General features: G+C 41.2%; 1 protein-coding gene and 1 long non-coding RNA gene across 4 annotated transcripts in view; one reads left to right on the top strand and one right to left on the bottom strand.

Annotated features, from left to right (window-relative positions):
- SLC35F1 (solute carrier family 35 member F1) overlaps window positions 1-6,792 on the top strand; it is a 394,338-nt gene extending 387,546 nt beyond the window's left edge. For 2 of the 3 annotated variants that reach the window (XM_082730957.1, XM_082730956.1), the window contains exon 8: window positions 3,434-6,792. In XM_082730957.1, coding sequence (XP_082587083.1) covers window positions 3,434-3,658 — 225 coding nt within the window. In that variant the 3' untranslated portion in view covers window positions 3,659-6,792. The remainder of the gene's footprint in view (window positions 1-3,433) is intronic. The other variant, XR_014311866.1, reaches the window with a different exon arrangement.
- A 4,933-nt stretch (window positions 6,793-11,725) lies between these two features.
- On the bottom strand, window positions 11,726-14,900 carry LOC309864852. Its single transcript, XR_014311793.1, has 3 exons — window positions 14,813-14,900; window positions 12,662-12,851; window positions 11,726-12,033 (listed from the first exon to the last, which is right to left on the bottom strand). It is a non-coding gene; the product is annotated as an uncharacterized lncRNA (long non-coding RNA).
- Between the last annotated feature and the right edge of the window lie 3,185 nt (window positions 14,901-18,085).

Genomic DNA, 18,085 nt, shown 5'->3' with positions numbered 1-18,085 from the left:
ATAATGCATATCTTTCTGTTCCCTTTTGGACATGCATGCTAAATAAGATTTTGTCTACCATCTATGAATAAAAACTCTTGGGTGACTTCCAGGATGCCTCTGTCATATAAAATCCCATGCTATCTGTATTTTGAACAATGTTAGAGTGACTTCTGCATGAAATAAATGGAAATGCATGGGAACTAAAATATGTGCTGTCATTCTAAAGCTGAGTCCCAGGAGAACCCTAGGTAATGGAAGTATCATTCAACTTGTTGGCTCCATGTCCAGAAAAGGGATGATTCAGGTATATGTTCATACAATGACAAGAGTATTAGCTTTACAAAGATGGATTTGTAAATATTTGTCGTCTTGATCAAGGCAGACAATTAGAACTGAAAGGAGGAATTGAGAGGAATTCACGTCCTGGTTGCAGGATACTGCTCATGAGATCCTTTCCGGTCCCTCCTCCCGCATTGCCAAGTCCCGTCCATCCCGAGTTTATGAAACGTCCTGTGCCAATCCACTGATCAGCAGCCCCCATCTTTGACCCAGACTCTTGCATCGTCCCTCCCCATTTGTTGTCTGGTCATTCTCCTCTGACTGACCCTAGGTTTCAAGATGACTTTTGAAGTTAATGATTAAGGGTCAATATTCTGACTTCCCTTTCAATGAATTTTTGTTTGCCATTGTATGTATGAGAAAGGACACTGGATTATCCAGTTTAAAGCTAAAAAATTGAAGTATACCACTGATACAGGCTAACTTTTTACTGTTTGTTTCTTTAATCTGAAACTTCTACGTGGTTAAATTTGTTCATTTACTCAAAATACAAAGAACAAAGGACACTTAGCAGATGTCGACACTATGCCAGGCTCTACACTTGACACTGGTGGAGAAAGACACAGTCCCATAGTTAAGGGAGAAAGGCAATGTAATCAATGATTACATAAAAGTGTTTCATATGTGACCACTCATTATAAGATAAGGCTGTAGACATTAACGACAAAACAGTACTCATGACAACAAAGGTGATAGGATTGAATGCTTGTTACAAGGTAGGCATCGGTTAAAGTTTTTATCTGCTTTATCAAGTTTAATCTTTACAGCCACTCTTTATATAGCTACCTGTATATAGATAACAATTATTAGCCTTACTTCACTGATAAGGCAACTTGGACCTGAGGAGGTTAACGTACTTGTCCAAAATGACAGCTAGAAAGTAGGGGAGCTGAGATTTGAATCCAAAGTGTGGGTAGAAGGCAGTGTGGAATCTTCTTCCCGCCTTCGGCTGCCGACGTAGAGGCCAGCTCACACCTACGAGCAGCATGGCTCTTCACTTGAGACTAGGGACATGTCTGTGGAGTTTGGAAATGAAAGTCATTAACAAAATATTTGAAATTATTTTAGTGTTGGGAACAAACCCTTTTCATTCACCAGAGTTTCAGGTAAAGACTGCCGCTCTTGAATGTAGAATTTCAGGAAGCAGGTGTGGGGTAAATTGGTTTTCTGAGATCATCTGCAATCGATCTGATGGTCTTCTTTTCCTCCCATTTCACCTTGCCAACAAATTCACGGATCAAAGAATAAAGTGCACTTCTTTTCATTGGGAAAAACCGAATTGGTTGTTTCAAGTTATTCAAGTGAAGTTGTTACAAGCTGAATCTAGTCTATAAATCCACCTGAGGAAGGATTATCACATCGTTTGACTACGAGGAGTAAAGGAATTGAAAGACAGGGTGAGGAATGATCTAGAAAGAAAATCAGAAAGTTGTCTTTAGTCCTAGCTACCTTGCTGCTGCTAAAGAGAGAGAGACGGAGGGGGGTCAAAAGAAGGAGAGAGAAAAAAAGAGGAGGAAAGGGTGGGGGAGGGGATGAAAGGGAGGAGGAGCAGTAGCCGGGAAAAGGAGAAGAAGAAGGAAAAGAAAAAAAACACCACTGTAATGGACTCTTCACCTCAGGGATGTCTTTTCTGCTGTAGCTCTCTTTGAACTATTATAGCCTTGCGACGTACTTTATAGACTCTGCATCCTCTTCCTGTTGTTCTTCCAGCTTCCAGTTAATTTTTGTCTTTTCAGCAGTTTTCAGTTCTGTTAGAATAAGAGCATGAAAAATGAATAGGAAAATCCAATCAAACTGGTCTTCTGTTTGCCATGGATGCAGCATGTAGTCAAGACTGGAACAACAGCTCTTGACTAAAATGGGATTTGGCATTCACAAATGCATTGTGTTTTGTCTGCCTGTACCTCTGTCTCTCCATCCAGATGTTTAAGCCCTTGGCCATAGGTTCTCATTTCTCGTTCCCCCGTATATAGTTTGCTATAGAAGGGCATAAAAGAAACTGTTTGCTGAATGAGTGAACAAATGAATGAATGAACGAATGAGTGAAATGGAAATGACAACACTTGTGTTGTAACCTTACTCCCCTCCACCTCAGTAGATACTCAAGGAACAGCTTCCAGTGTAACTGCTCAAGAAGGCCCAGAAGCGGTGCACCTGGGTGGCTCAGTTGATTGAGTGATTGCCTTCGGTCACATCTTGTTCCCAGAGTCCTGGGATCAGGGCCCACATCTGGCTCCTTGCTTGTCAGGGAGACTGCTTCTCCCTGTCCCTCTACCTGCTACGCTGCCTTCTCATGCTCTCTCTCTCTCTCTCTATCAAATAAATAAATAAAAGTTCTTTAAAAAAAAAAAAAGTCCAGATGTTGTAGTTTTTTGAAAACATACATTAATTCTCAAGCCCTTGTATAAACCAATATTTTCTCCCCCCCCCCCCAAATCTCAATAAATTGTCAAGCAAATACTTTAGGAAGCAGAATGCTACCTATGCAGCTCTGATTGTTTCCAGATTAGTGGAGCTTGAATGGCATGCTTACTACTTTTTCTCGACCTAAGGATAATCTCTTCTTGCAAAGATAGTTACAAAAGTCGGTAGCAGTTCCTATGAAGAACACAAATAGTGTCTAAACTGGATGAAGGCACAACAAGAGTGCCCAGTGCAGCTGTGTCAGGGAGGGATTCGGTGTTTATGGCTTCATTACAACCTTAAATGGAACATCTCTATTTCTTCCGGGTTTAATGAAGCCACAAACAACCAAGGTTTTGTAAAGGGATATCGAGATTGTTTTGTTTGGTTTTGTTTGCTTTCAACTCAATGTGTTTTAATTTGTGCTTAACTAGCTCTCCCACATCAGGGACTCAGACTGGCACTTTAGGGACAATTAGGTAAGTGTTCTTCTGTGTTTGCTGCAGAGCTGACGAAAAAGATAAGGAGAATCAATAGGAGTGAGGCAGTTTAGGAAGAGAACATTACACGTCCCATCAGGAGCCTTGGCCAGCCTGTCAAGGCACCTGCTCGGCTGGGCAAATGCTCTTCCCGGGTCCCTCGGGGCCTCGTTCCCGTGGGGGCAGCTCTGCTCTGAATGGCTGAGTGACTTTGCTGTCGTGTTCTTCAGTTTTCAGGGCTTTATCTCCTGTCTTTCTTCACCATCCTCATCGGGCTGGTGCTCTACTCCTCCACCTCCACATACATAGCCCAGGACCCCCGAGTGTACAAGCAGTTCCGCAATCCTTCGGGCCCCGTCGTGGACTTACCAGCCACAGCTCAGGTGGAGCCCTCGGTCACCTACACCAGCCTGGGCCAGGAGACTGAAGAGGAGCCCCACGTGCGTGTGGCCTAGGACGAGGCCCCCCCGCCCACTGAAGTCACCTCCGTGGCCACGTTGTTCGCCCTTCATCTCCGTATTGTACATAGAGAAAGGTATTTATTAGGTGTGTGTATGCAGGTGGACTGAAAGGTAGCAAATCTGAAAGCCTGTGAGAGGCACAAGCTAACCATCCATGGAGACACGGGCTCCAACCCACCTGATTTAGCAAGACGCCTAGCTAGTGTGTATCCTGATCGCGACCCTCCTGCATTAATTACTGTGAAAACTTTTGAATTAAAAGCAAGTATTGTTATTATTTGTATTATTATTGTTACTGTTATTACACTAACTTTCAGGAGGTTGTTTTGTACTCCTGACGAGAACTATCACCAGACCCACGTGTAGTTAACAGAAGTCCCCCTTTTCTATGGCAAGTCACTTTTTAAGAATCATACTTTATTTTTTTGCACAGTCTATATGAGCGCTGCGTGCCACAGGAGCTCCACCCCTGAGAAGTTTCCTTAGCCTAGGGACCTGGTGGCTGATGGTTTCCTCTGTTACCTGTTGGATTGCCTGCTCGATAAGAATTTTGTGCTGGGACCCTTGTGGGGAGGGGCAACTGACCATATAATTCTCTATTCTAGGAATAGATATAAAACACTTGAGCCTTTTTATATTTCCATCTCTGATTACTCCGGGCCATTGCCTTTTTGTTGTACCACATAATTCTGCTAATGAAGTCCCTGTAATAACAGGATAAGGAATGTTCCATTTCTGAGGCTCATAGGAAACCCCAGAAATAATAATATCATGTGCATTTAGGGTTATATATGTATATACATATATATGTATATACATATATATAAAATCTTTCTGCCCCTTTCTATACCCTCTCTTCCAAAAATGTATTTGATTTTACCTTTAATTCCTAGATTTCTTTAGTGACACTATGGAAATTATTCAAGTCATTGGAAGAAGCCATGGCCCCTGCTCTCTTAAATTGTGTGACACCCTTTTTAAGCCCCACCAGCATGGATATCACCCTCATTGTGGGGTTTCATCGGTTGCGTGGCCTCCCAACAAAGTCAAGGTGCTGATGTGGAGCAGTCTGTGACGATGGCTGGATTGATCTGACCACTGGTAGTGATAAAGATGGTGTGGATGAAAAGCATGGCCTCCTGGTCGTATTTGGCATCCCTTCAACCGCAGAATATATCAACGCCATATGCTTAGGGATACAGAGAACATCACAGGATCCTGATAAGGCTTTGAGGCTTTGAGGGATATGTTACTAGTGTAATTGTGTTGCCCTTAAAATAACTATTTTTTTCAACACACACACACAGAATCAAGAAGCACCACAGACCTCTACGATTTGGAATAAATTTCATGTGTCAGTATGTGAAATAGTCTTTAAGTTTGGCTGGTTTCAATACCATGTTAAAAAATCCACGATGGAGTACAGGGATTGTAAAGGAAAAATAAATGCTTATGAAACTGTGGGCAGTTCAGATCAATACATCTTAAACAAACAAAGCAAAACACCAGAGGGGTCCGCGTGAAGTAGGACAGATTGCAGCCCCATCAGGATTCCCATAGAGCCTGCCCAAGGCCTACATCCTGGGCAGGCAAACAGGTCCCCTGATGGCTGGTCAGCAGCAGGGGGCCCCTCTGCCTGCCTTCTACCCAGGGGGTGCAGTCCTGCCCCTGGAGATAGGGAAGAAAAATTATCTCCTCAGATATGCAGAGTTGATGGTCATCTCTGTTCAGCCCCCTCAGAAATATGCTTTATTTTTGGAGAAAAAAAAAAATACAATGTCATAACAACTTGCCAGTGTCTGCTCTCTGCTACCTTTTAAGCCAATTAAATACCTTTCTCTGAATATTTTGTCCATTCAGATCTGAAGACCTTTAAAGACTGTGGTTTTATTTTTGTGTTTACATTCCTTCGGTTGGCATAATTTGCTTGATTTATTGCATTTTTAGTATTTATTTTAAAGCCAAATGTTTTAGTCTTTTTTATTCATTCTTATGACACTAATTTGTAGACACTTAGTAAAGTCTTATGAGAAACAAGTGGATGAAGCTATTCCAAGTCAATTCAGTGGACTGGGAAGTTTTTTAAAATTAAAATTTCGAAAAGGTTTGCAATCAACAGATGGCTAGAACTGGCCATTTGGATTATTTTCTAGGATATTTTAATTGACTCCATTGTATGGAAACCAAGTGTGAATGTTAAGGTGAACTCGCTGTATGCCCTTTACCATCCAGTGTCCTTGTGCACAAGACCTTCACGTCACTGGAGTCCTTCACTGTGTTGGTTCGACTCCAGTTAAAAAAGCTGATAACATATTGTACCGTCTGAGATCAGGAGTCCCGGATGGACCCTTCGGACAGAAAAGAAAATAACAAAGAATAATCTCTTCTCTGTGCAAAAGCACTGGTCCTTTGGGAGCGGGTGGGAACTGGGAATAGGGCAACATTAACTCTAGCTGTTTTCATTTCTGAAATCTCACAGCCTCAGTAGACACCAGCAGAAAGTTCAGCTTTTCGCCGCACCCCCCCCCCTCCGACCCCTGCCACCACCCTCTCCTCCACAAGTGAGACTTTAGCAACTTGTATAGAACTGGATTGGATAAGCAAACCACAACGCCCCTCACCCCGCTAGGGATCAGTGCTGGTTCTCACTTCCTCCCTGAAAACCTGCGCCACTGGGGACAGCCCTTGCCTTGGTCACACCTTCCCACGGCTCCAGACTCTGTAATACACAACCAGGTAGACCAAGCAATGGAAAAATTTGCACCACTGTGTCCCATGAAAATGTTTCAATGTTAGGTTAGATATTGCTAACTTGTGCTATTAACCTTTTGACGAGCGTGTAGTATTGTTTGTTTTGGGTTTGGTTTTGAGTTATAACCATTTAGTAGTCCCCAGCTAGCTACCAGGACCGATTTTTACCCCATGGGTAGGATTCTATTGTCAAGCCACATAACAAGCACACTAATCCAGGCACCGAAAGTGGAAAATCTGAACCAAAAAGGAGATTTACACCGATAAGTTGAACAAACTTTCCATTTTTGATATTTGCATGCTCCCCTATGGACTGGCTGTGGCAATGTAATGCCTGTATAATGTTTTCAAATAAAAATAAATGCTTTATGAAAGCATTGAGTTCTTGGTTTTCTTGAGTGTTTGCACTATGACGACCGTGGAAGGAGCTCCCAAGGGATGCTGGAAATAGCCATGAAAGTAGATAGCAGGATCCATGTCAAAATAAAAACCAGAAAGAACGTATTTCCAAATTAGGACAGGCACAGTTGGCCTCAGAGCTGTAGTTTTGAAAAGCCAAACTGAGCACCTTTGTAATTTGCAAAATTCATTCTTTTATCTTAACGCTTAAGAAGGCTCTGGGGCTACAGCCTCCAAGCCTGTGTTTAAAACATATATAGAATGACACGAATGTTCCCCCAAGAAACAAGGGTCTTATAAAGGAGAAAGTTCTGTGTATCCTGCCCTTGGCGCAATGCCAGGCTTAAAAGAGGAGTGCCCTTCCAGAACACAGCGTTTATTGAGAAGGGCTGTTTTGTGTCTCTGCTCTGGACCCACACGGTATCTTGTCATTGTCCTTACCCCTCTGACCGCAGCCACTAGCAACCCCTTCAGTACTTCGAGACGATGTATATAAATTCACGTGTTCCTGTCATGTGCATTCATAATCGGACCTTGAAAATTAAGCGAGCTGCAAAGACCTGAGTTACATATTTAAAAAATTTTTAAAAGAAAAACACCCCCTTTGTTTTCCCAGGAGAATAGGAATAGTATCACACCGATCCTTTAGCGTACCCGTCAGCTGAGGTCCAGTATGCTCTACCTTTATAAATACAACCCGATGCACTTAACACTAAGAATTTGCCTCCGAATGTGACTTAGCTCAAGAAAAAGCCTTTTCCTTGAAAAAACACAAAGATGAAAAAATAATAAAGATAATGTGCTGTTCACTTTGTTGAGGAGGTTCTTTCATCAAAGATGAAATATATTTGAAACTTCAACCCAGGCTCTGTCCAAGGGCCCAGCAGTTCTTAAATGCTTGGAGTCCAGAGACTATACGTGATAAATGCGTATGGCATGTTTACTCAGTCTCCCCCGTGCGAATTCTGTTTCCTGTGGGAAAGAACTCGGTTTCCTAAATGCTTGGAAATTCTTGCAAAGGTAAGATAAGGCAGCACTTGAGTGATTTTTGTGACTATTAGCATGAAGAAAAAAAGAGAACCAAGTAAGATTAGCAAGAGAGCTGTAATTTATTATGTTCTCTCGATGTTCCATAGGAAAACAAACTGTAATGTTGAAATGACAGGATCCATTTTTTGGTCTAGCAAAACACATTGCACAGGGAAGGCACTTGTACTCCTTTTTTTTTTTTTTTTTTTTTTAATGGAGTCTAACTTCTATACTCAAAATAGAAAATACAAGTGTAGGATTTCTATTACAAAATGTTCTGTTTTTTTCTTCTACTACTTAAGTACTTTTTTTCTATAAAATTCCTTTTCTTGGAAAGGAATAAATTACTGGTCCACTTAAATGTACCCTTCTGGGGAGTTGTTTTTTCTTTTAATAAACCCTTAAAATGTTTACCCCTTCAGGTTGGCCCTGGGATAAAAAAGCAACAAAATGAAGTTCTTTTTTTACTTGCAATTAGTGTTTCTGAATTTATAGCTCTGCTTCTTAATTATGTACACTGATCTTTCTTTTTTGATTCCTTTCTTCCCTTTTTCTTTTTTTCTGTCTTTTTTCTTTCTGCAAGCATAAACAGAAGGATAGCTATTGGCCGCCTAGGCAGTGTCTCTGCCCTTTATTCTCTATGTAGTCAAAAATGTTTAATTCAAAAAAATTATAATACAGCTGGGAAATCCCACACCTACCAGATGGCCTTACATCAGTGCCTAAAAGGACTAGCCATTGTGTGTCACTTCTCAGACAGCCAGACCAGTCGCGTCCAAACACTATACAGCAGTCTGATTAACAAGGAAAACTAATGATCAGAGGGAGCAGGTCTCTGGGAATAGACAAAAATTAGGGGCTTCCATCTGGATAGACAAAGGCCTGGTGTGGGTAAGACTAAAATCTATCAAATGAGCTTGTTCACCCCGCCTCAGCGTTAGAGCTAGAAAAAAATCCCATAACGCTTGAAGGATAATTTCAGTCTAGATACAGATAAATATTCCTTTACACAATGGGGAGTAATCTTCCTGAGTTTATTACCTCAAAGTGATGTGTTAAGTCACCTAATAGATGGGAGAGCTACAATAAGGCATTAAATCGGCAGTGTAATTCATTATCCAATCTGTTAAGGCTTCCAAGAGTGAAAACTGGCACTATTAATAATTATGCCTAGACAATAGGTGTGGACCCAGTGTGTCCCAGGCGGACCTGAACGTGTGTTCACCCTGATTTTAAGAGCTAACACCGAAAAACGGAACAAAAAGAAAAAGAAAGGAGAAAAAAAAAAAAGAGCTAACACCAGCCCATCCCTCAGGATGGGAAGCTGACAGCACAATGGAGAACCAGTTCTTCTGGCCACTAGATGTCGCTGTCTGAGGGAGCCCATATAGATGAAGCCCAACCCCCGCCCTGCCCAGGATGGCCAGGCTGAATCTTAGCTAAAGGAAGTCACACTGCTAGAATTATTTAGAAGTAACTTAGATTAGAAGCTGACACTCATACGTTTCAAAAAGTATTCAGTGAGGAAAGCATGCCTGAATGGATGATACTCCTCATGGGAGAAAGAGGTAGATTGTTGGGTGCTGAAGAACCGATGCCTGGCGGCAGTGGCTCAGAACCCTTCAGCAATTCTGCACCACCATGTTCTCCAACAGCGTCCCCAGAAGTTATTTCTGTTGTGTTTTAGCAAGGTTGGGTCTTGTTCATGCCTTTCTTGGCTTTGTCTTGGTAGGCAAGGAGAATTATTTCCATTGCACCTGAAGAGATTTGATAAATTTTAAGTAACTGTAATAATTACAGTGTCACAGATGGTTGGCCACTTGCCAGTTTCACAGCAAACTAGAAAAGCAAAAAAGAAAATCTACTTGTTCTTAAAATGACTACTTTTCTAAATGAAATTACCAAAGAGAAAGGAAATGGGTTAATCACTGGAATAATCAAAACAGTCTCATTATGGGACTCCCTGCAAGCTTTTGTTTGAATTCTTTAATGCAGTTTTTGGCATTAAATAGGATTTTAAAAGCTAAATAGGTCATACATGCATACAAACGGTTGAGTGAATCACATAACTGCCTTATGCACCCCAAGATTCTGCCTATCAGGCTGCATTTTAATTAAAAAGAAAATTGTCAGGGATGGAGGACGACTTAATGTGTGGGAGTTTGGTGTCACAGTTGAAGGCTGAGACTTGACTTAGCATTTAGTTTCAACCCATAATCATGACTTCCAAACAACAATGGAGTTCATTTTCATTTTAGTCAAAAGCTTAGATGAAGAATTAGAGACCTGGAAAGAATATTAGAAGTCATTTTGTTCAAAATCTCAAGTCATTTTCTGATATATAAGTGTGGGGATGGTTTAGTTGAAAGAAAGATGTTTTAGTCTGGAGAAGCTATATAGCCTTGCTCACCCTGGCAAAATTCTGACGATTGCACCATGGAGGATGAGTCCCCAGTTAAAGAGGTTGTTCTGGGATCACTGGAAACCAGGGTCATAGAGCTAATGCAGACCTTTACCATTCAGGGCTCAGACAATCTGGTCCTTAAGGTCCTTCCACCCAACTCTGTAAGTGCAATCCCAAAGAGAAAAGAAAGGAAAAAGGGCATGTGCCTTTGCCCTTCCGTGGTGAATCCATTAAGACAAATGTGTGGATGGGAAACTATTCCTTTGCTACCCCCGCCCAAACCTCAAGTCTAAGAGGGGTCTTTGGGATGGGCATTGCCCATGAGACTCCCCAAACCAGACAAGTTCCTAAACGCTGCAATGGTCCATCTGTAAGTGCTGTCCTGGGCATGAGAGCTCACTGCTGCTATGTGGAGACATCTTACCCAGGCCCACTAACTGTCACTCCTATATTCTCCGATGACCTGTGGCAGATTAGTGTCACTAAGAAGTCTACTGCCCTTGAGAAACAAGTCACCTGCTCTTGAAAGAAGACCAGACTTGACTCTAAAGTGAAGGAGCTTCTGTGTTCCTCCTGACTACTGGGACAACACAAACCACTCAGTTGAGTGACCCTTGTGAGGCAAGGATGTGGGGAAATAAAAGTCATCAAACAAGAGATCATGATAATAGAACTTTGAAATTTTAAAGCAAAGTTGTTCCTGCCTTCCCTGGGGAGTGCATGTGGCTTTCATTCTGGACCATGGTCTCTTAGATCCCTGGGGTTTTATGAGGCCACCAGTTCCTACTCCTAAGCTACCAGGGGTTTTGGTAAAAGTGTCCTTCTACTATTTCTCTTGTGGTTGGTTGAATGTATTGCTTCTATTTGTAATGCAGCCCTCTTTTCTTGCTTCTTTTTTTATTTTTATTTTTTAAAAAGTAATCTCTATGCCCAGTGTGGGGCTCAAACTCACAACCCTGAGATCAAAAGCCACATGCTCTACTGACTGAACCGGCCAGGCACTCCTTGACATTGTAAAGAAACAGACTTTTATGTACTAATGCAATGCTATTAATGACATTATTATGATAAAGTAGAATATCTTCTACAGGGTACAGCAAAAGTCCCATCTGTTTCTACTGAGAAGGTAGAAGCATCTGCTTTTTGGAATCACATTATTTCTGTCTGCACCTCCTGAAATAATTGACCCAGCTTCCCAGCAGCATTTCACATTTGCTGCCATCTTCTCGGCTTGGTTTTTCTACTTCACTAGTTCATTCTTGATGACTGCTTCTTGGAGCATTTCAGGGAAAAGACATTTTTTTTTTCATAACTTAACTATATTTGATCTTTTGTTTTTAAAACCATTTAAGAAAAGGAACATGAATGGTCATATATCCCAGATGCTGTCTGTAGGCTGTATGCACATTTGTTTAAAAATAAAGAATAGAATTGGGGTTTTTTAATATTACTCTGAATATTCATTAAAACATTCTAGGTCCTAAATAACAGTTTCTTTAAAATCAAATCATGCTTTTAAAAACATTAAAAATCATTATATTTTCCAACATCTTTACCTGTCAACACTATACTTAAAGATTCCCACATTAGCAAAACACTGTGAAATATCCTACTTTTGGTGAAGCCGGTTCATACCATCCATCCTGAGGAATAAGCTGATTTTCTTCAGGTTATTATCTAATTTAATTTTTCTCTTGTATTTTTTTATTTCTAAAGTTGTAAAACACTTTTTTTTACACCATTCTTCCATTTATCCAAAGAAGACGTTATAGCCAGGTAGGATTGCCTGTGGAGATAATAATATATACAAATCACTCACTGCTACCAGGATTATAAGGAACTAAATGCTTTTCTTTTTTCTTATATAGTTTATTCTTAGACTAATAAGTAAAAGTATTAATTTTGAAGATGACAATCTAAAAAAATAAGACATTAAAGTTAAGCCCCCAAGTCAAACTAAAGAGAAGTTTTGGTTACATTCAGATGTTTTAATCGACCAGGTTCTGCCCTTCACTGGCTCACTTACAGCAGATGGACAGGTGTAGACATGAGTCCTGACTCAGTTTGGCTCACATGTTCAGCCAGTGTGGTAAAACAGGTGTTGGAAAGCTACGTGCCCACACAGAGGCAAAGTCAAGATGTGAGAAAAGAATCCAAGTCAAGTGAAACTATCCAGGGCATCTTGTATTAGTCATGTATATTCCTGATAATGCTCCTATTTGAGCTTACTGTAGGATATTCTAAAACCTATCTTCATGTGAGAATTTGAGATCATCTTTCAGTTACTTGCTTCCAGATTAAATTCTATCTGGGTTATGTACACTAGATGACAATTTTCTCCAGGGAAGGAAATTGAAAAACTCTTCCAACTCTACTCCTTTGCAACTTGATCTACTAGCTATGTCTATTTTTACCTTACAGAGATTTGTTTCTCTTCATGTTCATCACTTGAACATCTTATTCCACCCGTCAATCTCCAGCAAAGTTATGAACTCAGATCTTGAAGGTTTTTCTGGGAAGCCCAAGGTCAACTATTAACAAGACCAAAGACATTGATTTTGCCTAGCATCCCATGGCACATGTGGTTCAGGATGAGATGAATGCCTGCGAACAGAACAGTCAGGTTACATCTCTCCTTCCTGAACACAGTGCGGACTGTGCTTAGGATTTGATTCCACCAAATGCCCTTTTCAGTTGGACAAATGAAGCTTTGGAACATGCCCAACCTAACTTTTCCATTTTCATCTCCAGTTGCCCACTTTATAAACTCAGGCTCTGGTCCTCTGATATTGAAAATTGACAATGGATGGAGATCCTCCCTCACTCAGTGAATGATGTGGAGCTACAGTACTTAGGATAACATCTTCAAGGGGAGGATGAAGTTCAGCAATGAGTGTCAGACTCCAAAGTCTCTTCCTTTAGAAAGCTTTTGCTCTCTGCCAATCTTGAAGGACATTACATTCAAATTTTTAGGGGGGTCAAAGCATTTTATTTGAGTCTTTTATGAATTTCTATGTAGCTACAGTTAACCACTATCATTTATTGTACTGTGTGCTAGGCACTGAACATTGTAGCAATTGTCTCCTTTGATCCTCAAACCAATCCTATGGGGTGAAGTGTATAGTGTATCTTAGTTATTTTGATGAGGGAATGGAGGAATAGACGGATTATATAAAATGGCCAAGTTTGTACAATGAGCAAGTGATTGTGGGGTCAAGATTCAAACTCAGATGTATCAGACTCCAAAGATATCAGAATATTGTATTAAGATGTCTCCTGATACCTCAGAAAAGGATTATTTAGTCGATGAAACTTTTGAGGAGTTGTCCACAAAATGGAGTGATTAGAAACATGTGAGAGAGAGATGAAGTGACTCTGTATCCAAAGAGAGAAACAGTTAATATCATAATGATTAAATTAGTTAACATACAAAACCAATGCCAACCACACTCATAGCTCATCTTTTTTATGGGAAATGACAAGTAGATTCTCCCTTGTGCAACACCCACAGCAACAGATGGTCTCAAGGAAAGAAAGAATTCCACCCTTCGACTGAAGAGATGCTGACTTGCTCTGGAAGTGGAAAGATGCCGCCAGGGCCACGTCCCAGGCTTCTGCAGCAGGCTCCATTTGCACCTGCCCAAGGAGCAAGTCTCGCCCATGCGCCCTCCCCCCGCCCCCACAGATACCTTCCCCAGGCCACATCCTACGATAATTGCTTTATCTGCCGGCTGCTGAACTTTGCAGCAGCATTTGGCACAGCCTGCAGCATCCTCCTTCTTGAAACACTCCTTTCCCCTAAAGTTCACAGAACCACATTCATCTGGCATTTCTGAACTCCTTCCTGATGTCATTTACTGGATCCTCCTTCTCTTCCACAACTGTAAATCTTGGGGCTCCCCATGGCTCTGCTCTCCCTTTGCATGTCCTTTAATCTGCACTCAATACCACTACTTTAGACCTCGCTTCATGCCAACAGCACATTTGTGTCTCCAGCTCAGACCTCTCCCTGCCTGTTCCACACTGCCACTTGGAAGTTGACCAGGCTTCTCAAACCCTAACACATCCAGGGCAGAACTCATGATTCCTCCCCAAATCTGCTTCTCTTTCAGGCCTCCCCACCTCACTTAAGAGCAACAACATCTATCTGATGACTGGCACCGGAAACCCCAGATTCATGCTCCATTGTGTTCTCCCCATCAGGATACACATCCAATCCCCAAGCCAGTCTTGTTATCCTTGTGTCCTGAGTCTGACTACCTGCCCAGTGCTTTGGCCACCCCAGCCCCGCCTGCCTTCCTCTCTATCCTGAGCTATGGAAACTGCCACCTGATGTTCTCCCATTTCTACCGCCCTACAGTCCTTTCACTGCACGGCAAGGTCTATACAAAAATGTACATCAGAGCCTGTCATTTCCCTGCACAAACCTCTCCAGTCACTTCCCATGGCTACTGGAATAAAATTCAAATGCCTTACCATAGTTCTCAAGTCCCATGAGACCTGGATCCCACCCATCTTTACAACTGTATTTTTTTCGATCCTCTCACTCACTGACCACACAGTACCATGTCCTCCTCCCACAGACAGAGTAAGGTCTTGACGGCCATCAGGCTAGGATGTGCGCTCCCTCAATCAGCACAGCTCTCAGGCATCTCTTTTGGTATCAGCTCAGACGCTGAAAGGGACTGTTATGGTTAGCCTCACCCTGGGCTCACCCTGCTCGAGTTTCTTCATGCCATTTCCTGCTATTTAAAATAACCCTGTAATGTATTTGTTCCATTACCATGTTCTCCACTAGAGTAGATACTTTGTAAGACTGGAAAAAATATTCGGTAGTTATTTTTGTTTGAAGCAACAGAAACTGGCTCTGACCAGATTAAGGAGAAAGAAAAATTCACTGAGAAAGCTCTGACTCTTTGAGGTGAAATTTAAAAAGCATTTATGCTCCTAGTACTACCTGACTTTTCTTTGAAAAACAAAACATGGCATATAATCACCAAAAAGCCTTTTTAAAAAAAATCAGAAATAACATTTTAAAATACATTCAGTCCCTTCACAAATACATAGCAGGAGCAGGGAGGTGTATGAGTAACTTTGGACCTGAAGCCTCATGATCATTTATCCAAATCTGGGCCAAAAAAAAGAACAATCTCTAGAGAAGGGATAAAAATTCCTCTATAAAAAATACGAAGCATCAGACAACAATGATGATGAACCCTGTCTCTTAAATAAATTATTCAGCTAGAAAATAGACACCAAAATAAAAGAAAATCAGAAAATTGTTTGGGGCCTGGGGGCAGCGGATTCTAAGCTTTGGTTTAATAAAACATGAACTAACCCTTGATAGTGTAGGGGAAGAAAAAGTTTTTCTTGACTCTCTCAGGGACCCTGTCTGGGTCTGAAAATTAAACTGGCAAATACAGGTTAACAGGAGAAAAGTATGCAAATTTATTTAATATAAGTTTTACATGACCCAGGAGCCCTTATAAAGAAATGAAGAATTGAAAGAATGGTTAAACCTGTGTTTTTATGCCAGGTTGGATGAAGAGAGAACAGTCATGAGGAAATACGATAGGACAAAGGGGTATAAGGTAAATGCAATAAGCTGGAGAAATTCAGTGGGGCCTGTTGATTCGGATTCTTCTCCCTCCATCTGAGAGAAAAGCCTGCTCCTTTCCTCCCTGTACACGGAGGACACTTCCCACAGGAGCGTCTTGGGAACTGCTTCAGGGGAGAAGGGCAGGCGAAGGTCAGAGAGACCTTAGTGCTTCTGGCATTTTCTCAAACTGCTTCAGCTTAAAATATTCAATATATCAAGGTGCCATATTGGGGGGTAACATGTTCTGAACACTGTCAGTGTTGGAGTTATAATCTATTTTCAAATAAAAAAATCCAAAATTTAATTGAAATAATAAAGGTTTTCCTGAACACCATACAAAATGTCCTTATTTAGCAGCTCTTTTCAGATGGTCTTGATTTTCAACACAGCATATTTTCTGGAAACAACAATGACTGGAACACAAACAGTCTTTCATGCTAAAGACTAATTATTATGGTCCTGTCATAGAAGGTTTGAGATCCGGTTAGGCTGGCACTGAATCTTTTCCCTAAGGGACAAAGTTTGAGAAAAAAAGCTCAAAGAAACAAGATTTCCTAGTTTTATGAATGTTCTAGCAGTACTGATGAAAAGCAGTGGAGGGGTTGTCAGCTTGACTTTCATTTTGAAATAAAATACCCTTACATGGAAAATAAGATTCCATAAAATATTTAATAAAAATTCAAAAATACAAAAATATGAATTTTGAAAAGCATGTTCACTATAGTGTGGTTCATCAATTTTTACCCCCAGAGACTCTGATGACATCATGTCATTGTCTCCCAGAATAAAAAGAAAAGTAACGAATGTCACAAAAGACCAGGAAAGCATGGAGATAAATAATGGGCAAACCGTTCATAATTTCAAGTCCTTCATAATGTCTCATGTTCTGACTTTGGGGCCCTCCAGGAATTTTCAAAATTAGACTATCAAAGTGATGCTTCACTTCCTGTCATCTGAGATACAGGATGTGAATTGTTCAGAAAGGATAAATATTCACAGACCACACTAAACATTTCATGTTAGTCAGTAGCTCTGGGCTTTCCCTCCCAAGTTATTTTTCCAGAGAGCCTAGCAAGCAGCAAAGTTGGCTGATAAGGGTTGGATTCCTTTCCCTTCTTCAGCCCACCCCTGACAGCTTCTGGAGATCAGGAAACGCACACGGGGGGTCTGTAGTCAAGTGCTGTCTATAATTTCCTCATCCTCTTCTGCTTCTTGAGAGAATACTTGAAGGAACACTTCATATTGCATATTAAGACATCAGATATTGCAATTTCCTCTGGGTAAAAAAAGTGAAAATCAGTGCACATCACAGTCAATCTCATTCTTTAAGAGTTACTTCCAAGATAAAGAAAAAAATAGGACTACAACCTGGGGGTGGAGGAGAAACAGAGCCAGGTAAGACCATGCTTAAAAGTAAAAAAGGGGTAGGGCTCTTAAATAATGGAAAACAACATAATAGTGGCAGGTTGGCATTAAATTCTAAAATGTTTGAGAAACTGAAAGAATTTCTTCCTGTGCATAAATATGAAGAACTTCTAAAATAAGCCACCATAGAGATAAAAAGCTAATAGAAGTTTATTTTTAAGGCTGTAAATAAAACAGGAATGGAAGCCTTTAGAAAATAAGGACATGGGAGCTTTCCATTCTATTTTGCCATGTAGAGACTTGAGAATAAAAAGCCTCCACCAGGGATGAAGATAGGATGAGCTACCCGCTCCCAGGGCTCTGCGTTGGCCTGGCCCTTCCTGGCTGTGGGGCCTGGAAAGAGGGAGAAGAGCAGCCTCCGGCAGCCACCATTGAACCCGAACAGCCAACACCAGCTCCAGGGAGTTCTTAGGTCAGCATAAATGTCAAAAGACAGTACCCTGTGTTCTCATGGAGGCCTGGGCTTGAGGGACCAATGACCTAGTCATGGGTGGAAAAGAGCCTCTCCAAAAGAGACATTCACCCATGACCTGTGAATGTAAACTTATTTGGAAAAAGGTTCTTGGTGGATGGAATTAAATGAAGGGTCTTGAGATGCCATCATCCTGGGATACCCAGGTAGGCTCTACATACAATGACTAATGTCCTCACAGGAGACAGAAGACAAAGAAGAGAGCCATGAGAAAGTAGAGTCTTTGGCTGGAGTCACAGCCATGGCCATCTTTGTAAAGATGGCACCTAAGTTCTTAGAAGTTCAGGCCTCATTTTATACTTGGTAGAATTGCTTGTTCAGCTTCACAAATTAAGGCTAACT

The sequence above is a fragment of the Mustela nivalis genome (genome assembly GCF_964662115.1).
Source record: "Mustela nivalis genome assembly, chromosome: 5".
In the NCBI taxonomy this organism is placed as follows: Eukaryota; Metazoa; Chordata; class Mammalia; order Carnivora; family Mustelidae; genus Mustela; species Mustela nivalis.
Note: the sequence above shows the minus strand (reverse complement) of the source record. Positions and strands in the feature narration are given on the sequence as shown.